Raw genomic sequence first — 21007 nt, 5'->3', positions numbered from 1 at the left:
AATGAGGTATTGAAGAAAACCATTGAAACCAAATGCACATCATCATCGCCCCTTTATCTATTCACAAATAATATCCTTAAATCATGTCAAGTCTCATGAACTCAGCGTGTAATGTCTTTCCGAGCAATGCTGGACTTCTCTCAACGATAACGCCTGCAGCTTCAAGAGCAGAGATCTTGGAATCGGCACCACCCTTTCCACCACTGACAATAGCACCTGAGATGAGTTAGTTAAGTGTCATTAGTGGGTATCATCTTAAGATACTTACCAGCGTGTCCCATTCTTCGTCCAGGAGGAGCAGAGATACCAGCGATAAAGCTGACAACTGGCTTCTTAGCAGTGTTGTAATCCTTCAAGAATTCGGCAGCATCTTCTTCCGCGGATCCTCCAATTTCACCAATCATGATAATACCATCAGTCTCCTCATCCTCAAGGAATACCTTCAAGCAATCAATGAAGTTGGTTCCAGAGAATGGATCACCACCAATACCAACAACGAGAGATTGACCCAATCCAGCTTGTGTAGTTTGGTTGACAGCTTCATACGTTAAAGTTCCTGAACGAGAAACAATACCAATACGTCCACGCTTGTGAATGAACCCTGGCATAATACCAATCTTACATTGTCCTGGTGCAATGAGACCTGGGCAATTGGGTCCAACCAAACGTGTCTTTCCTTGAGTCTTCAAAATATCTGTAATGCGAACCATATCTATATTGAGGTCAGATTTACCCTCCTAGACTTCAAATATAAACATACCATGTTGTGGGATACCCTCAGTGATACTAAATCATCAATTAGTACAAGTGCTATCACATGCAAATTTGATATATCTTCTTACCACACAACCAAAGGAATTTCAGCAGCGATAGCCTCTTCAATACCGGCAGCAGCAAGAGGGGGTCTGCAAAGTATATTTTTATCAGCACCAAATCCATCCTTCCATCACAGATTCTTTGCGATTGCGGTAGATCCTTACGGGACGAAGATAGCAGAAGCTGTAGCACCGGCTTCCTTTACAGCTTGTTCGACGGTTGCGAAAACGGGTAAATCGAGATGAGTTTGTCCAGCCTTCTTTGGGTTCGTACCTCCAACAACAGTTGTACCTATTTCCATATCAGAATCTTTTCAATTCCCCCATCATTCGTCTGAAGACATACCATATTCGATGGCTTGTTGGGCATGGAAACTATGGCAGATTTGTCAACTTGTTTCTTGAATACTAAATAGACTCTCGCGATAATACTTACGTTCCTTGTTTACCAGTGAAACCTTGGTAGATAACTCTAGTATCCTTAGTGATACGAAGGTTCTCCGCGGTAGCAGCATAAGCAGAGGTCGAAGTGGAATAACCTTGTCTTCTCATAGCAGCCTGCATCGCAGGTCTGGCACATCTTGAAAAAGCCTGCATCTTGTCTGAGGGACAATTGATGTCAGATATGAAAGACAGGAAAGTAATTTGAAGTTTATCTTGAATTATTTCCTTCTTTTCTTCTTACCAGCTTCTTCCGTTACGGACGGAATCGCTTGCAAGGCCTCCGATTTTGCCGGATTAATAGGTTATTCCGGTAGTTTGGCTTGGAATGGAATTTTATTTCACACAAGAACATTAATTTTGGTAACCCCGCGATTTCTTCAAAGCATCAACTACATCACTCCTCACAGCTTTACGATTAACCACAAGAAGAGCTTTGATTTTGAGATATCAAAAGTTGCGCAAGGTCTCAAGAGAAAGGCGACCAAAATCGCTTCCAACGTGCAACCTTATTGAACCAACTGCATCTCCACACAATCCAAAATGGCCACTATCGTCGATACAATGACATTGTCGGATAGGCAAAGAAAGCCAAAGGATCCTAATTTACCTCCAGAGAATGAAAGATACTTGAGAGCATGTTCAGATATTGCTAGTGCATTAGTACAGGATCATGAATCTCAACAGGATCCAAATGCGCCGAGGAAGGATATCAATTTGAATAGTTTAAGGGCCAAAATGTCGAAACGTCACAGGCTCAGTAATATTCCACCATTGACTGCTATTATTGCCGCTATTCCAGAACACTATAAGAAATATATTCTTCCAAAGTTAATCGCAAAACCAATTAGTATGTATTTCCTATGGCATGAATATATGCGAGGCTAACAGTCTGTCAGGGAGTGCTTCTGGTATTGCGGTTGTCGCTGTTATGTGTAAACCACATCGATGTCCTCACATTGCATACACAGGAAATATTTGTGTTTATTGTCCTGGTGGACCTGATTCCGATTTCGAATATTCTACACAATCGTATACCGGTTATGAACCTACGTCAATGAGAGCTATTCGAGCACGATATGATCCTTTTGAACAAGCCCGAGGAAGAGTAGATCAAATTAAATCTCTAGGTCACAGCGTCGACAAGGTTGAATACATTATCATGGGTGGTACTTTCATGTCATTATCTGAAAGTTACAGAGATGGGTTTATCTCCCAGTTACACAACGCGCTTAGTGGATATCAAGGAAATAATGTAGATGAAGCAGTTCAAGCTGGTGAGATGAGCAACATCAAATGTGTCGGTATCACAATTGAAACTCGACCGGATTATTGTTTACAACCACATTTATCTGCTATGCTAAGATATGGTTGCACCCGTCTAGAAATTGGCGTACAATCTCTATACGAAGACGTTGCTCGAGATACCAACAGAGGTCACACAGTGGCTTCAGTCGCAGAAACATTTTGTTTAGCAAAGGACGCTGGCTTTAAAGTTGTTAGCCATATGATGCCAGATTTACCCAATGTTGGAATGGAGAGAGATTTGGATCAATTCAGAGAATATTTCGAAAATCCGGCCTTTAGAACCGATGGTCTCAAAATTTACCCAACATTGGTCATTCGTGGAACTGGTTTATACGAACTCTGGAGAACTGGCAGATATAAGAACTACACACCAAATGCCCTGATCGATATAGTTGCTCGCATCCTCGCTCTCGTACCACCATGGACTCGTATTTATCGTGTTCAAAGAGATATTCCAATGCCTTTGGTCACATCTGGTGTTGAGAATGGAAATCTTCGAGAGCTTGCGTTGAGTAGAATGAAGGACTTTGGTACTACTTGCCGTGATGTTCGAACTCGTGAAGTTGGTATCAATGAGGTTAAGAATAAGATTCGTCCTTCTCAGGTCGAACTTGTCCGAAGAGATTATACCGCAAATAAAGGATGGGAGACATTCTTAGCATACGAAGATCCAAAGCAAGATATTCTTATCGGATTACTTCGTTTGAGAAAGTGTTCTAAAACACACACTTTTAGACCCGAGCTTACCGGACAACCTACCAGTATAATTCGTGAGCTTCACGTTTATGGCTCAGCTGTTCCAGTGCATGCTCGTGATCCAAGAAAGTTTCAACATCAAGGTTATGGTACATTACTCATGGAAGAAGCTGAGAGGATTGCCCGAAATGAGCATGGAAGTACAAAGATAAGTGTCATTAGTGGTGTTGGTACAAGAGATTATTATCGAAGATTAGGCTATTGGTTGGATGGTCCTTACATGAGTAAGATGCTACCACCAAAGGATGACGAGGATAGTGATGATGACTTTTGATTTCAAAATATTCAAATCTTCGGTCTAGTCGCCGCACTTGACTCTATAATCTATCATCACAACGCTTACCTGGCAATGCAATTATCACGTCCAGCCATCATATTGGCGCAGTAACCTTACTGTTGTCTTGCGTACTCAGGGTATTAATACTCCGATTCCGGACTTTCACGTGTGGTAAGACTTTTTGCTCCACTACTTAGCAAAGAATTTGAGGTTGACGTGATGAAAATCTCAAGTCGAGAGTTTCTCACAGCGACAATATCACGAGAAGAAGCAGATGATATCCCAGAAAGTAGCTGCAACTCCCCGTGCCTTGGCAGATGCCCTCGTCACCAAAAGACCCTTACTTCACGGCCTCGATATTTCGAAGAAATGTTTTCCTTGTTCTGAATGGCTGATTGCCATTTTGATCATCGCCGGATGTTTGATTTGCGTTACGTTAGTCAAATTAGCATTTCCGCATCGCATTGTCTGAAATGTCTGGGCATGTGATATGGAGGCGGGATAGGTTATAATTACGCAGAACAAACCGACTAAGAGTTACACTTTGGAGTTCACTTACATAGAATGTACCAAAACCAATCTAGCGTGTCTTGTGGTGCATGTTAGTACTTGAGAATGTCCATAATAAATTGAATTAGTTACATAGCCTATTCTTTGCGCATTGATGTGGTACAACAATCGTTCTGATCTTTCACTGACGTGTCTATTTCAAGGTTGGTATACACATGCGGGAAGTAACTGTGACTGCATGATGACATGTATAGTACCTGCAGTAAGCACTTTGAAAATCATGCATGATTACTCTGTATGTCAATCGTATTCCTTTCTTTTTCGGGAATTTATCTACCCATGTCCCTAGAGTTCAACATCAAGTATGCGCTAGTTCTCATCCAAGCCCCATAATTTGTCTGAGAAACACTCTTTCAATACCAATAAGGTGAGACTTTGACTCCAAAAACGACGAGCCTTTTCCAATAAGATTCATTACGACTTGATGTTCATCGTATTCTTTTCCTTATTTGTTTGTCATCTCATGTTACCGGCCTAAATCTGGGCATCAACCCCTTCCATGATACCATGCACGTTTTTGAAAACATCAGCCCTACGTGTTCATTTCGACATCATCTTGATTGAAACATTTATTATCAACTCTTCACAGCCCTTCCTACATCAATAGTTCATGACAAGCTATTGGGCCTTGTATTATCTACAATCGAAAAACATTCATGTGGTGGTGGCTATGCGAACGGGAATTAGAATATCCGATCATTGAGGTCGGCTGGGTCGCCTAATTTACACATGTTCACCAATCATCACCCCTCTAGTTTGGCATATACCGTCAATTCAAGAGCGCTTACAGCCGCGCGTGGGTTCTATTTGTGGATTCCTAGTTCTCCTGCGCCTCCAACATGCTTCTTAACTATTGGTTCAACAAACAGATCTTACTTACATGTAAGCACGTTCTTTGGTGTTTGGATTGCTTTGAAGAGAAAGTGAATTTAGGTCATGTCAACTGCGGCCGAATCTTAAATTGTATTCTGAAGGCAGCTCGAAAGGTATGGTACAAATCTGGCGATTAACGAACAAGCATAAGGCGGTGTTCTAGTAGACCTGGAGATGGTCTGGCTATATAGGAGACCGTTTGGCACGTTTTTATTTTGACTTTTCTTTCATCAACAACCTCATCAACAATAACATTACCTTACCTCTTTACGAATCTCCTTGAGTGTGCAAGTTTTCTTTCTTCTTTCATTCATAGAAACCACTTATTTCTTCTTATTTCAACTTCAAAGTCCATAATTCTTAATGCATACTTCAAATGTTGTCTTCGGAATTTCATTCCTCTCAACCCTTGCCGCCGCAGCTCCTTTCTCAGTCGATAATAGCTTTCTTGAAGCTGTAACAGCAACCAATACAGGGCCATTACTAGCAATTCAAACCGCAGCTCACGGCTCTCTTTCCAATATCCCTCCTCCTTCTGCATTGGTTGGTGGAGATGACAGTCTTACCAATTTCAAACTCGTCGCTTTCAACGAGAACATGGAAGTCGCATTCTTCGAGGAACTTACCTTCAACATCACAAACAATGTCCCAGGTTATACATTTGATAGTCAAGACAGTAGAGACACAGTACTTACAAACCTCAACGCAATCGTTGCACAAGAAAAACTGCATTCATTAAATGCCGAAAAAGCTATCGTTCGCTTCACCAATGATACCAATGCTATCATTCAACCATGTCAATACAATTTCGACGTTGCAAACTTTGAGCAAGCTATAGCTACAGCATCTCTTTTCACAGATGTAACCATGGGTACTTTAGGAGATATCCAAACCGTGTTCGGTACCAACGGTGATTCCAAGTTCATCCGTGGTGTTGCCGCGTCCCTCGGACAAGAAGGGGAACAAAATGGATATTTCAGACAAATTCTTCACAAAATCCCCTCCGCTCTTCCTTTCTTAACAGCCAGCACTAGAGATTTCGCATTCAGTGCTTTGAACCAGAATTTCGTCGTTGAAGGAACGTGTCCAAATAGCGATACCATCCCTCTCAAAACCTTCCAGAAACTCACCGCTTCTCAACCCGATACCATCGATTCTGACACCATCATCACATTCTCATTCCAGCTCACCGCGGATCAAGACTACAACAGCACCTGGGGAGAAAATTGCAAGGGTCTCTCGCTCGTCTATATCAATCAGCAAAATAAACCTGTGGTTCAACCTTTCGAAAGTATCAGGTTACAAGCAGATGGAAAAACGGTTGTTTTTACTGCGAAATTTGAGTTTGACGCTGGTGCTGCTAATGGGGCTACGGGTAATGGATTGACTTTGGCGGCTTTGGCTAAGGGGTCGGATTTTGCTAATGTAGCGGAGGTTTCTAAGAATGCGGTTTATGGACCGGCTCCGATTGAGATAAATTGATGGGATTGGGTTGGATTGGATGTTGATGGGAATGAAGGAATAGGTATTCGGAAGATTTGGCATAGTTAGCATAGCGTGGTGTGTTTTTATATTTTTCTTCTAGGGGTTGGTATTTACTTGGTGATGATGTAGTTGCATTGGACGGTGTTTGGCTTTGTTATTTTCTTGTCCCTTTTTATAGGGAATCCTGTCTTTACTTTCGAGATGATTCTCCTGGGGTTTAAATGTATGATTTACGATTTCATGACTTCGATTCAGTATGAAGATTCTTTTTAAGATTTTAGATGGAGTGCATCCATGTATCCTAACTTAATCTTGCTTCTATGAATGTCAATCTCCTGATTTCCTTTTCATGTGGATTTGATACAATATCAATTGAACAGATTAACTGAGGATGCATTCTCAAATAGACCAAGGTTTCGGTAGTATATAAATACCTACATCATATCCTCCCATCCTCCTAGCATCGACAAACTGAACTTCTCTAGATGCAGTATACCATCCATACACACTTACAGATTTCAACAACACAACATGCAATCCAACCCACCTCATCGATGCCCTCCTCCAACACCCGACTTCCCAAGCGCCATCCACAATCCCCAACCCTAAACTTCTCCCTCCCCTTTTATTCCTGTTCCCTCTGATTCCCTACCTCAATACCCATTCCCACGATCTCTAGACCATCCCCGTGGCCCGCCTTCCATCTACCCATCCCCAACCAGCGCCAAGAAATCCAACATCCAACATCCATTCCTCTCTCTCCCCTCCTCTCGCCCCCCATTACATTTCCAAATCTATCCATTCCTCGCACGAGCACAAGTCTCAAGATGAGCGATTAGCCATAATGCGTGTACCTAGGTGCCTAAATATAAACAAATCAAATCAACCCAAATCAAACCAAGCCAGTCCCCACGTGATGCGATCCACCCACAAACCCCATCCATCACATGAACACTCATCACGTTTTCGCTTCTCAATCCCAACCCATAACCTTGGAAATCCGAGCCAACCACGACGCACAAAAGTCCGTCCTTAAAGACTCAAGCCTCAACCGTTATCGATAGATAACGCCAAAAACAACGGATTGCTTCACCAACCACACCCCGAGCCCCGAAACACCCAGGTGAAAATTTTTCACCCGAGATATCCCGAGAGGAAAAAGTAAACAAATCAATCACATATACATACAAACATGCAACACAATACATACATAACATAACGTACCTGATGGCTTTTGAGGAAATCCCCTAGCCACGGCCCCAGATACTCCAAGACCCGAGTCTAAGGTCTAGATTAATAAAAATCGCAACATGCATAGCACAGGTAAAAGAAGGGATTGGTATACATTCTTCATTGATAGTTTACAGGAACTACCCTTTGAGAAAAAGGTCAATTCATCATCTGTCTGTATGTTCGTCTAATCTAGAAATTCTATGCTCTAATACAATGAGAGAGGAAATCCGTCTATAAGGAGCATCGATCTTTCTATATCATCGATCCAAACCATCTATATGCAACTGCATGCAATGCCCGTGATGTAACAATGCACCGTTGATCTATACCACCACCTTCATTCCCCATCTCCATCCACCATATTTATACACATCCCTTCCCCACTTCATCCAGACATGACGACATATTTACAAGAACTTGGCCATCATAGCAACCATGAGATCGAAAAGACCGATGGCCTCGACGAAAGCGAAACCCAAAATGGCGTAAGAGAAGAGTTGACCACGCATGCTTGGGTTGCGGGCAACGGCTTGCAAGAGAGCAGCGAAAACGAGACCGATACCAACACCGGCACCAGCAAGACCAATAGCGGCACCTCCCATACCGAGGTTTTGGGAAGCTTGAACGAGAGCGTTGGCCATTTCAGAGGAGTATGGGCGGGCAGAGATTTGGGTGGTCTTGGAGAGGATTTGGCTGGTTTGTTGACGCTTGACGGCTTGGAAAGCAGTCTTGGAGGACTTGCTCATGGCTGTGTGGGGAAGAAAAATTTGTTAGCGAGATGTTCTTTGTCCATTGAAATCTGATGATAGGTATATGAAGACGATGATAGATGTATCGAATCGTAAAACAATTGAAGCTATATTGATAGCTACTGAAGCTTGACGAAACCTCAATTGATAATTGACAACGTGGAGGTATTAAAAGCTTAAAGCTTACCAGTGAAGGTACGTTGAGCACCAAGGTTGGATCGAACCATTGGGCGGGCAACCTTTGCGGAAGCAGATCCCATGAGGGAAGCCATCTTAGGAGCAACACGAGCGGCCATTGTATTGATGTGTATGAAGTAACTCAAAAATGAGGTTTTTTGGAGATAGGTGTATGAGTGGAGATGGAAGACTTCGAGTGTTGACAAGCAAAAGAAGTTTTGTGACTTGGTGTGAGTGTGGGAAGGAATGGGAAGGGCGGAAGGAGAATCAAGAAAAAATGAGCTAAGGACACCTTTTCTGATCTAGCTCCGTTTGAAAGTCGGTGTCAACTAATTGTTCCTGAATATTCAGGAAGTTCCCGATTCTAAAGAGTGAATATGAATCGTGCCGTCACTAATCTCCAAAATTTTAACAGCAATATGTGGGTCTGCCCGCTCGATTTATAATATCCTCCTATCAGAATTCGTGTAAGAGTACTGTGACTGAAATGCAAGGCTGAGAGATTTATCTCGTCCGATATCAACCACCGCACTATGTAGTAAAAGGGTATAAAAAGAAACAAAGTGGATTCCGAGCAAGATATCTTCAAGAGAAAATACCGGAATGGTGGAGATATTACAAGAAACAAAAATTTCCACTTGGGTAGAGGGGCCCAGATAGAGAGCACATCGAGCTGATCTCATCAAACCGTTGAATGATCAATCTCACATAAGAATTCTACACTTTGTTACACGAGTCCAACACAAAAAAGCAAAGACAATTTGTAAAGGAAAATTTTTTAAACTCAACTCACTTGAATCGGCTCTTGCTAATTCCATTACTGTCTGACCACCCGATATTATTTTTTTGCCTCTTTCTCTCTCTCGGGATTCCTAGACATTGGGTGCGTGTCGTCAATACTTTTTTTGGTTGACGTTGAGAGTTTTCATCCCTGCTAATAAGCTTGTCACACAGTAGAATCTTACCCGAGACTATTTACGCCAGCTATCGTGCGCCATAAATGCACCAAAAATTGCCACGAGTCATTTTGCACAATTGAAATCCCACTTTTTATAAGAGCAGATAAATCAAAAGAAAGGTCAAATTAGGAAACAGATCTTGATGTTGTATCATGAATCGACCAGTAGAAAGAGTCATTCCAGCACATGATTTTCGATATATTTGGCGGAAATTGTTGTGCTGGTTGTTGTCTTGGCCCCTGAATCCCGTTCGGAAAATTTCGGATTTCTTCTAGGGGCAGTATACCAGCTTGGTAAGATTCATATTTGAATTTGATGTGGTTTCTCATTTCTCTGTAACTTCATATTAGCCATGTCAGAATATAACCTTCCTTTGACTACCTATATAATACTATATAGATTAGGGAATCTTAAGCTGGAAGGGTAATGAACTTTGGGGACACGGAACAATTCTGCCCACTTTCAATCATTTCATCAATAAAAAGTGTAAAACTTCAGCAGTGGGGGGAGTCTCTTCGTGGGGGTAAACCCAATTTTTAAGATCTTTAATGGATCTAGCTGCTAGCAGGGTAGTTGAAGAGTCTGATAAGGCTTGTACTACTGGAATATTAAGCAAGTGTCCGCCACTTGGAGGGCACTACTTATTGAATCCAGGACCCAAGGAAATCGTTTTCCGTGGCTACTTTCGGAAAATAAACAAAAAAGAGGAATATTGCCCAACGATGTTTTCACGTGTACACAAGTATATGCCAACTCGATTTGATATCGCCGTCAAGACCGTTACTTGCTCTGGATATGTGAATCACGAAAAATGAACGGAGATCGATTTTTGATTCGATGGGAAGGATTTGGATTGTCTGACTGGACTATGGAATTGGTGTGTTTGCTAGAAAATTGTGTGCCGAGGACTGCGGACAAGGCCTGGGATCGATATGTTTTATAGGGTCTTTCGCTTTCAGAGGGATAGATTCGGGGTCCGTTTCTGCCGATCGACATTCCATCATCAATACCGAGGACAACCTGTGATCCCTTCAAGAACATACATGGTCGCATACATTAGCTTTCGAAAAGGAGACAAAAGACAGCAGGAAGATGATGCTTTGACTCACAGATTCCTAAACGACGACATCTATTCAACATTCAACACGACGATCAATTTCTATGACGGTAGGTGCCCGTGAAGGTCCATCGTACTCGGATTAGAGTTTGTATTCATATTCGAGGTTTCGTTCTCAATATTGAAATGACATGAATCCTCTGAGCAAAGCTTCCATGGAGCAGTATAGCATGTTTCGAGATGACTTTCGATTTGCATGTACTTGGAATACCTAGTAGCCTAAGTACTAAAATCAAGAGCTCCGGTCAACTCTCTCGACTCCAACCACTGCGGAAGAAGTTTCATTGAGAGTGGATGGTGAGGCAGGAATTTTGAAATGTTGAAATATTCTCCCAAGAGGCGATTCCGAGAATTCTCACAAATCGCTCGACATTCTCATGATGGATTAAAGGAAATCAGAAGTTGAAATGTGAAATTGATGTTTCTCTTCTCTTTCCGCGCTTGCTTACCCCATGCATGTTACATCGCATATGAGACGACTTTTGTGCGGGGTAATCCATTTCGAGTAACCACATCACGTGGAACGAGGTGGCCTGGCTAAAGTCGTGCTTCTTCCTTCCTCCTAGGAGTTACGGAGATCACCATTCCATTCTTGGCGGCAATACTTTGCTCTCGTGTCTTTGATAGATATCAAGAGTTATGGAAATCTGACAAAAATGGTAGCGTTAGACCCCTTTCTGAAGGGTTGAACTGTGGTTATGGCGCCGACACGAGAGATTGAATCCTCAAAGCCTGAATCAAGCAAGCACAAACTTTTGCGCACCCAGAAATGTAAGTTTAGCGTTTGTATATGGAGAGGATATATCAAATAACCAGTCATCGATTTTATTGCACCCTTTTGCTCACGAAAACCATGTCAAGAAATACTTCTCTTCTACACTCGTATTGCTTAGCGTAAGAATTGGTCTTGGCCATCGATACATATATCACGGAGCTCGAGATCTTCTAGTGTAATATGAAGCGGAATCTGGAGCTGCGATGGGCAGTGTGGAGTTTCTGCAGGTGATGCATATCCCGGTGCGGACTGATAAGGAATCAAGTCTGATCAATCAAGGTCAAAACCCTGAAAGGTTTCGAGCCCCAAGAAGCAGCACGACCGAGTGCCAAATGCGGAAGAGGGGTATCAACTGTGAGATAGCGGGTTGGACCATAAAGTCAAAAAACGCACTCTCCTTGGATTCACGCCATTTGCGTCCTTATTCCACCAAGCCCCGAATCGTCCTCCAATTCCGGCACTCCACCAAAGCTCTAAGCAAATCGTACCTACTACCCATAGGATACGATACGATACGGAAACTGTAATTTGATTGTTTAAGTTAGGACTTCAAATGTATGATTGCTGTACCTCCATCATCGAAGCTGAAGATGTCGATTCACGGCAGTTTGGAACCACATACGCGAACAATACTCTTCTCGGCTCCTCACAATCTCCTAGATGATAGAAATGAAAGCTGAGAAAAACATCAAATTTACCCGCCGTTAGCCGCTCCGCTTCGCGGTTCGTTTCTTATGAGCAGGGCTCGCCGCCATCTTCAACTCGGCACAGCCACAAATATTCACTTCCTCCCCATCAAACAAAGGACAATACAATATAGTCTTTGATACGACAACTTCCTGAAAATACAGCCAAGTTCAAGTTCATGGTCTAGTGGTCAATTACGCACTTCGCGAAATTCATGAGAATGATTTCGTTAACAAATTCTCTAGTTCAATCCCTGGAGGTCGACCACTAAGACGCGTACCATGCTCTCAAGAACCAAGGGTCATTAGGGGAGAAAAAGGATAGGTATACTTGTAGACCGTAAACCTTCCCCCAATCACTAACCCTCAAAAGCTATAGGTAGGACGGCTTGTGTAGCGGCGATCCCCACTGTGGTGCAGTAAGCTGGCGCAGGCCTGCTACGGGTTGTTCCTCGTGAATAGTGGTCAGTTGGGATATGTGGTGGAAAAAGTGAGTATATTCCCTCCCAGTCCTTAACACTAACCATGGACCTGAACTTGACATCTTTTTTGCCTTTTTTTTCCCTCCGTTTTCTTTTCTGCTTCCAGGCGCATATCTGCATACATATAACAGCCTTTGCTCGAAGTATCGTGGGATATTTTTTTCAGTATCTCGCTCTATATCTGAGAGTATAATTCACTGCGATACCATTCAATTGTCAATCTGGATACCTCCATCTCGAACTTGAAATCTATTCAATGACTTATCTTCATTTTTAGACATTTTGTGCTCATTCTCACAAGTCACGAGTCCATTTTTTTGAGATGATAAAATTCCTTCAACAGCAGCGGGATTGCAATTGATCTCGACTTTTCAAACAACAATACTCTGTAGTCTCAGAGTTGACCGCACAAAATTTCACAAAATTTCACAAAATTGACAGACTCCATATTTGCTATCATAACTTGTTATTGAGATATTCATGCTCATGTCACCTACTATCATCCGATCTAGACCCCAATTCATCGCAAGTCTGCATTATCATCTAAATTTATGATTCTGTTTCGCAAAGGAAAACCAGTATTTGTTTCATCTCAAATCTTCCGATACCCTAATATTTTCTACATCTAATCGAAGTCATCAGTCTTTTCTCTTTTCCACGTAACTTACAACCTCTACATTTATGCAAGAAGTCATCAAGCATAATCAATAATACTCGTTATTTATTCAATATCTCATCTTTTATACATCATTTCCTATTTCTATAAACAGTTTCATGTCAAACTCCATATCTAGTTAGGTAGATGAAAATCATAAATCAGGGACGAACGTTTAAATTAGCGAGAGAGGGTCAAACATCACGGAGGGGCTATATATCTATAAAGGCATAAACTTTAATATATCGGATGCATACACCATATCCTTCAATGCACAGTGACATTCCAATTCATTTATTTGATTGTTCTGGGTTGTGTTATTCTCTGGTCATCATAATGACGATCTTTTCCTATGTATGTATGTTTGTAGTGTATTGTATTGTATTGTATTGTACATCTTTTAAAGAATGATTGAGGATAGGTAATGGTATCAAGAACCTTTTAAACTCCATCCCCTGATGTACATATATATATTCATCATTCAACGTCCGGCGTTTCCTTCCCATCCGTAAAAAATGTTTTCTTCCACGTGAAATCCCATGCGCCAATCGTCAATCCCGCTTGCTAAAGTGTCGGTGAAGAACAAATGAGAGAAAGAGACATGTTCTTTGCGATGTACCGACAAGGAAAATATCCAAAGAAAAAAAAGAAGAAAAAATCTAGAATTTCTGATGAAAAGCACTTCTCGCAACTTTACTCCTCAATCTCTTTCCAAAAACATACATCGGAATGGCAAAAGCCGAAACCGCCAGATTCGCAATCGCCACCGTGGTAAACACACTTTTCGCACCACTCGTCTCAAACCATCCATTCACAGAATCGCTCATCACCAGCGACAAAACGGCCTTGATAAAATTCATCGTGACGAACGCTTGGGGCGCCAACCGATTATGACAATCCATCACATATGTAAACATACTACTGGTTGCGAACGGCACCGCGAAGGTCTGGATCCCCAAAAAGGCAATCGGGATGTAGATGGATGCGCCTGCGGCGACGGAATATCCAAACCCGATATAGGCGATGGTGGAAAGGGAGGCCGCGACAAACATGAGCACGAGACGGAATTCGGGTTCGTAGATGCCGTTGTTGTGGCGGGTCATCCATTGGACGACGAAATCGGCGCAGTAGCCCGAGGCGAGGGTGCCGACGAGTCCGACGCCGAAGAGGGGGAGGTTGGTGAGGCCGATGGCCGAGGTGGAGAGGTTGTAGGGGGGCGCGCTGAAAATGGTGTCTTGGAGGAGAGCGATGAGAGTGAGACCGGCGGCGTAGAATGAATAGGTAAAAGCGCTGAATATGACGGCGGGGAAGGTAACGAGCGGGATGGGTTTAGCGGCGAGGGCCCAGAAACTCGCTTGGGAGATGCGACCGTTGAAGATGGAGAGACGTTCTTTTAGGGGTTTTTTCAGATCTGGGAGGACGATTTCGTAGACTCGGCCTTCGGTTTTGTCGACGATGAGTTGAGTGGGCGGATCGGTTTGGGGAATGTAGAGGGTTTCGGGGACGAAGAAATACATAGCGGGGATGATCAGGGCGTAGATGCATGCGCAGATGCCAAAGGTGAATTTGAATCCGAGGGATTGGATGATGAAACTTGCGATGAGTTGACTGGGAGACAATTAGTATTTGGAACAATGTTTATGTTAATATTGCAGAATAAACATACCCAAGCTTCACACCACCCATAACGAATAAATTCCATACACTCAACATCTTACCCTTCTCATGAACAAAGAAGATCTCGGAAACCGTTGCGCTGACGAGTGTCTCCAAGGAAGAAGCACAGAAACCTTGAACCGCTCGCATGATGGAAAGCGACATGAAACTAGTGGAAACGAAACCCCAGATATTGGTGACCAACAATCCAATAGTCGACACGATGAAAACTGGTCGTTTTCCCCATACGGCTGCGGCGGCGGCAGTAAAGAATGTACCGGAACCAGTTGTAAGTTGCATAATTCCAACAATGTTGAAGGAGACTTGATCGGTGGTGACACCGAAAGCTCTTGCTACATCTTCGGAACCGGTGGTAATCATTGGACCTAGTCTATGAAGTTTTATTTAGATTGGGCTATATATCTAGCGGGGGTAGATAGTACATACGAGACAGTAACACCTGCGGTTAAGGCTAGGATGAGAAGAATGGCCATTTTGGTAGCAGTAGTCCTAACAACATGTTAGTGGAAAGACTTCTTGGTAATAGTAACATGCAAACATACCAATTCAGAGGATCATTAGGACTCTCAGAAGGTTGAGGATTGAGAACAATCTCACCCCTCTTCTTTGGCTCAACATAATCCCAATTAGCTTCTTTGGCTAATATACTGTCAGTACATTCGGCTGGTTCCACAGAGATGGAATGCACTCACATGAACCATCAGCTCCAGTACTTTCTCCAAGATTTACGGTTCCGGGAATATTTGGATACCTTGGATCCTGAAGAACACCCCATCCAACCATTTTGAATGTAAAACAGATGAAATTCCTCGACCAATAAAACAAAAAGGAAGTAAAATATCAAACTTCAAACAAATCAATCGAATGATTCCAAGTTTACACAGTAAACAACAAAAGCAATAAAAAAGCGAATGTAAATTCTAAGGAATCGAAGAAAAGTCTTAACGGACTCGCCAGCGATGTGCCGAAGATATATTGAGGAGGGAAAAGGAGGTAAGTAGAAAGAAGCTTGATGAATGTACGGTGAGAAGAAAAAGGTTTCCATCACTGCATATTCGAGCAATATTTAACAGAAGTGAAAAAAGTGGATGTAACTCCCAAAATCAATACCCTTTGCTGTATCCCATGTGCCTTGCTCCAAGCTTTTTACATCAATATTCATATAGATGCAATGATCCACAAGTTTCAGGCTGAGATTGATGAATGGGCTACATCGAGAACGATGATAGCGGAGCCGCGGCGTCCCCATTTGTACGGGATGTGGATTTAGTGGACTCGTCCATTCAATTGGGGGTTCTTAGAATAGTATTCTAGAAAGTTAGTCGTAGTGGTTGTCAAAAGAAACGGCGCCGATGCCACTAGGTTCATTGCATGATACTCGTCACTTGTAGCATCACATGTCGTCTGAAGTGAAGTAAATGCGCAAGGAAATACCTGCTTGAAGATTTCTTGAATCAGAAAATACAAGTAAAGAAGAAAAATGCTATATTTTGGACAATTTTTGTTTGGGAGACGTGGAGCCCAGGTTTGAAGTAATGGAAAGTGTAATCGCTGACGAGGCGATGGTGTTTGAAATGATAAGTCGACAGCTTGGCGGTGATTTGAAAACAATGTACTTGTAAGCTTCCCAGGCTTGTAGATTAGATTGAACCAATCAGCTGCAAGTAACTAAGGAATACAGACGAAGGATATCCCCATTTCATGTTTCAGAAGTCAATGCATTTTCCGAGTACTTGCTCGGTAGGTATCTATGGTCAAGGTATGCACAGACATCACACCGACTTTGGTAAAGTAGATAAGAAATGAGCATTCGAGACTCATTGGTATCGTCAAAAGGGATTGGGCAACGTTAAATTGGAGGTTCAAAAGAAAATGGTAGTGAAAAATCTCAAAACAAGAACTCAGGGCAGAATACAAAGGCAGATACAAAAGCAAAAATTCAAAGCAAGAACCCAACCCAAGAACTCGAAGCCAGAGATCAAAAGTGAAGGTATTTTACGTATGATACCTATTCAACAAATGTATTGAAGAATTAGCATTCAATGGATCCAACTCTACCCCAGCAGACCCATTAGTATAAATGAAATAATATGTACAGGGCAAATTTGAACTATTTCAGCATCAAGGAGTACAAGAAGTAAGTCATGCTAAATCTTCAATCGTACTTAGTGTTGTACTTAACCCATCAACTCTGTCATTTTGTCTATCGTATCTTGATCTCAAGAATTTGACCATATGATTCATCCGGTATACAAAAAATGAATTGCCTCGAATCCTATGACGATTCGCCTAGAAAACTTTTGTTTTATCGTCTGCCGTCATCAACTACGAGGATCGCTTATCATAGAATGATGAAGGGGTGAAATGTTCTAATACACTTGGTCACTGGCGCCGTAAACCGGAAACTGGATTGCGTAAGGCGACATCGTATTTTCGTGTGACATGTCGTCCGATCTTATTGTTTGCGAGAATTTATAGAGGTTTTTGCGCGTAAACCAATTTATGTGGATAGTACGAGTGTACTCTTCGATCTCGAGCCGCAACCCGAACTTGAGCACTATACATACGTCAATTCTCTTGGACTCCAAATGGCCTCGTCGAGTAGGAGACTTAACTTACCAAAATAGTTGAACCTCAGGTAAAGTCATCTAATCAGTTCATCAGTTTCATATTTCAAGTGACGAACATTTTCCTTTGTGAAGTTTCATGTAGTAGGACCGAACTCACCCCCATTACATTTGTGAGGAGTTGCATGGAGAATCCTTCTAATCCAACATCAAATTGTAACAAATTCCACTTTCCTAGCTCTTGTAACTTCGGATCGGATGACCATTCTCCTAATGGTGTTTTATGTGTCTTTTCATGAAGGTTAATGAACCCAGCTTGGGCTATTTTTGAGCTCATTGTCGCGCACAGATCTAATGATTGTCCGGTACGTTCTCCAGCTTCATTGAAAAGCTATTGAAAACCGTCTGAAGTTAGTAGTCGTACATTAACTTGGCAGAAGAAATAATTTGGATGAAACTTCTTGATACCTACATACCTCAGAGAACTTATACAATGGGCTATCTAGCGGTAAAGTGTTGTCATCGCAATGTATATATAATGATGGCTCTAGGTGCTGAATATATCCGCCTGGTTTCAAGTGTCTAAAATTGTGATTAGGACGACTGGAATTTACATTTTTTGGGTATGTGTACGAGGCCTTACTTGAAAGCTTGTGCGTATAATCTGTCCCAATCAGCAACACTACCGAGAAGCGAACGTATGTGTATAAAATCAAAGTAATTTGGCGGATACGTCCATTCTTCTGTGCAGTCATCTATCTCGAACCTGGGGAACTTTGATTAGCCGCTATGATTATATGGGTTGTTTGCGATTGTCAAATACTTTACCTGCAATTTGGAGGAACCACTGAGAGTGTTAAAGTCAGTACATGTACAAGAAATGAGGACTTTGAAGCTGGAAGGTATGGAGTCATGAAGTCATGAAATATGATAGCATTTGAAGAGCGGATGATTCATGAGCCAAAACTGGCTCAATTTGTCAAAAGAATAAATTAAAGTTACTTACTGTCCGGTTGGATTGGTGATAGGTCTGTCCCAAGGACCGACGCATTTGGAAAAAGGTCAGCAAAGTCAATTGCCCATATTCCCGTACCTGTTCCAAGATCTAGAACTCGCTTTCTACCATATTAGTTCTTTCGTGAATTTGTCTCGAGGTCAGTTGTATCTACCTCGACGTTATCCGGTATTGGTGCCATATACAAGGCGCCATCCAACATTGTTAGATATCGTCGATGACTTGAATTTGATCAATAAGCTTCTCTGTATGTTTGTAAATATCGAGTTACCTAATGTCTATTTGTTCACTTTGTACTTCATCATTTGGTTGCCTATCTGGTATTAGATTTCAAAGTTCATTGAAATTTGGAACCAAACAATCAAACAGATGAAGGCATCTACAAGTGAACACTTACCAATAAGCTCCTTCTCTATATGCCTGATATCTTCTACCATTTTCTATTTTAAAAGCCATCGCACTCGAATCTATCGAATAAGTATCTCCTGCTCTGTCGTTGACCATCGTTAACTGCTATTCGTTTGAATCCGTTTGTAATCCTTCATGGTATTGACTTTGACAAGTTCTCAGATACATGGTAACTTACAAATCATCTTCGGAAGAAGAATAACTACGGGCGGTAAGGCTGACGTCCTGAAAATGAATCCGGTTGATTAGTATGTCATACGTATATGTGAATACCGACATCCGGGACGGGACTTGTGCCGAAGTGATCGTACCTCTTCTGGAGTCTCCGAATTTCCTAATGCCATTGTGTTCGTTGAGAGCTACAACGTTCGAAAATAACAAGTAGGTGTGATAGTTTGTGACACTGAATATGTCGTACAGTGCGACAAAGAATTAGCAACCAGATTTGAGGAAGACCAATTTGACATAAGACAAACTGACAAATTTGACGAGAATGGGGAAAACGTCCAAATCCCATGAGACGAATTCCCGGGTCGTGGGCCATGTCTTAAAATCTCACTGACCAGGGGATTGGCTAATTTAGGTTCGGGTAGGGAAGTTCTGTGGAAAGACTAAATGGTATGCAGCGAACCTGAAAATGAACTCTGATTGATGCGTTGGCATCGTTCAAGCATCCTAGTCTGTGTGAAATGACAAGGTATTATTCGATGGACTCATGGTAGAGTAGAATGGGGAGAAGCTAATCGATCAGCCAACATAAAGTTATTAAGGATTAGTTCTTTGGGATGAAAGGGTTTGGGGTCGTTCACAGTTTTATCCTAGTCATTTCATGCATTGACCCATTAAAAGAGAATAAGCCGACCGACCTTCCCGGTTTGCTGGGTCAGCCGTCTCCGAAGACTTGGGTTTATGATCATTGATAGAGAAAGCATACATGTCTGGGTATCTGCATCGTATTTGGGCGTAGATGCTTACGAGAGATCCTACTCTGTCCAGACTCTAGAGGAGATGTACACAGTACCTAGTAAGTACATATATCAAAAACTCTAACACATTCTGCACCTTTTTGCGAAATCATACATGGTTTTCAAGAGCAAGACTCCACTGAAAGTTGCAGAAGAAGTAAAGATTTCCGATGAGGAATATAAGTTAATTTGTTTGATTGCGCACTTTGCAGTTATTCAACCAAATGGTTTGATAGCTCCCAAATGCGCATCTGCCGCTGGTAAAAATCATGCACCTAGCCCGAGAGAGGGGTAAGATAGATATGCATGCATGCATACCTACCTACCTATCTCTTGCAACACCCAGAGTGACCAGAGTTCTTCTTTGGAAATACCCCTTCCTCCCAACAAAAATGTCTTCTACCAAGTATGCAACATAATTCGATCACAACCTTGGTACCCGTCAACCGACCTACGGGAAATCTAAACTTTAACCATATTGTCGGAAATTGATGGTCCTTGGGTTTACCGGGTCTCTTCGACGTCTGAGACATCAATGGCGATAATTTTTTAATTTGACATCGACATTCTCAAGCATAAGAAAAGTATCGACACTCACGTATACCTAGGTAGGTAATTTGCACGAATAAGCTCATTTACAGTCTCGACTTTCCTCGGAATGAAAAATCTGTCAAGTTGACAGGCAACTAGGTGGAGGCATGCCCGCTTCCGCCCCTACTTTATTTTTACGGCCGCGCGCGAGCCATTCATGCAGACTATATGCATCGGATACTTAGGGTATACTCCGCACCGAAAGTTGGTAAACTTGTACTGAGTTCAGACAAGTGCTGACAATTTCTAAATTCTCTCACTTCCAGAAGGATTCTAAAGTTCGCCTTTCAATGTACCTCTCCAATGGGATCTCAAGCCAGATGCTCCGTTGTAGCATTCGGGAAACTGTGAATCTTCGATGACCGATGATACGCGTTAATCCAGATGACACGACCAGCATAAACCTTTGCCTATGAGTTCCAGTTG

General features: G+C 42.2%; 7 protein-coding genes across 7 annotated transcripts; 3 read left to right on the top strand and 4 right to left on the bottom strand.

The window, feature by feature from the left end:
* Positions 1-76: 76 nt before the first annotated feature.
* Positions 77-1412, bottom strand: EAF01_007026 (uncharacterized protein; the record flags this gene model as incomplete). The annotated part of the gene is made up of 7 exons (XM_038915280.1): positions 77-216; positions 269-712; positions 761-786; positions 843-905; positions 981-1107; positions 1162-1190; positions 1252-1412. 7 exons carry the CDS (start codon positions 1410-1412, stop codon positions 77-79), a joined length of 990 nt encoding a protein of 329 aa, XP_038768918.1.
* Positions 1413-1799: 387 nt separating this feature from the next.
* Positions 1800-3594, top strand: EAF01_007025 (uncharacterized protein; the record flags this gene model as incomplete). The annotated part of the gene is made up of 2 exons (XM_038915279.1): positions 1800-2106; positions 2156-3594. The coding sequence occupies 2 exons, from the start codon at positions 1800-1802 to the stop codon at positions 3592-3594; spliced, it is 1746 nt and encodes a 581-aa protein (XP_038768917.1).
* Positions 3595-5403: 1809 nt separating this feature from the next.
* Positions 5404-6522, top strand: EAF01_007024 (uncharacterized protein; the record flags this gene model as incomplete). Its single annotated transcript, XM_038915278.1, has 1 exon — positions 5404-6522. The coding sequence occupies one exon, from the start codon at positions 5404-5406 to the stop codon at positions 6520-6522; it is 1119 nt and encodes a 372-aa protein (XP_038768916.1).
* Positions 6523-8165: 1643 nt separating this feature from the next.
* Positions 8166-8803, bottom strand: EAF01_007023 (uncharacterized protein; the record flags this gene model as incomplete). Its single annotated transcript, XM_038915277.1, has 2 exons — positions 8166-8506; positions 8695-8803. The coding sequence occupies 2 exons, from the start codon at positions 8801-8803 to the stop codon at positions 8166-8168; spliced, it is 450 nt and encodes a 149-aa protein (XP_038768915.1).
* Positions 8804-10191: 1388 nt separating this feature from the next.
* EAF01_007022 (uncharacterized protein) lies at positions 10192-10458 on the top strand (the record flags this gene model as incomplete). Its single annotated transcript, XM_038915276.1, has 1 exon — positions 10192-10458. One exon carries the CDS (start codon positions 10192-10194, stop codon positions 10456-10458), a length of 267 nt encoding a protein of 88 aa, XP_038768914.1.
* Positions 10459-14017: 3559 nt separating this feature from the next.
* Positions 14018-15818, bottom strand: EAF01_007021 (uncharacterized protein; the record flags this gene model as incomplete). Its single annotated transcript, XM_038915275.1, has 5 exons — positions 14018-14966; positions 15025-15405; positions 15462-15524; positions 15578-15674; positions 15728-15818. The coding sequence occupies 5 exons, from the start codon at positions 15816-15818 to the stop codon at positions 14018-14020; spliced, it is 1581 nt and encodes a 526-aa protein (XP_038768913.1).
* A 1689-nt stretch (positions 15819-17507) lies between these two features.
* On the bottom strand, positions 17508-19369 carry EAF01_007020 (uncharacterized protein; the record flags this gene model as incomplete). The annotated part of the gene is made up of 12 exons (XM_038915274.1): positions 17508-17592; positions 17655-17683; positions 17763-17993; positions 18079-18184; positions 18246-18368; positions 18431-18449; positions 18609-18717; positions 18772-18838; positions 18889-18930; positions 19015-19107; positions 19204-19250; positions 19337-19369. 12 exons carry the CDS (start codon positions 19367-19369, stop codon positions 17508-17510), a joined length of 984 nt encoding a protein of 327 aa, XP_038768912.1.
* Between the last annotated feature and the right edge of the window lie 1638 nt (positions 19370-21007).

The sequence above is a fragment of the Botrytis porri genome (assembly GCF_014898465.1).
Source record: "Botrytis porri strain MUCL 3234 chromosome Unknown BPOR_009, whole genome shotgun sequence".
Taxonomy (NCBI): domain Eukaryota; kingdom Fungi; phylum Ascomycota; class Leotiomycetes; order Helotiales; family Sclerotiniaceae; genus Botrytis; species Botrytis porri.
The sequence above is the reverse complement of the archived record's forward strand: the minus strand, read 5'-3'. Positions and strand labels throughout refer to the sequence as shown.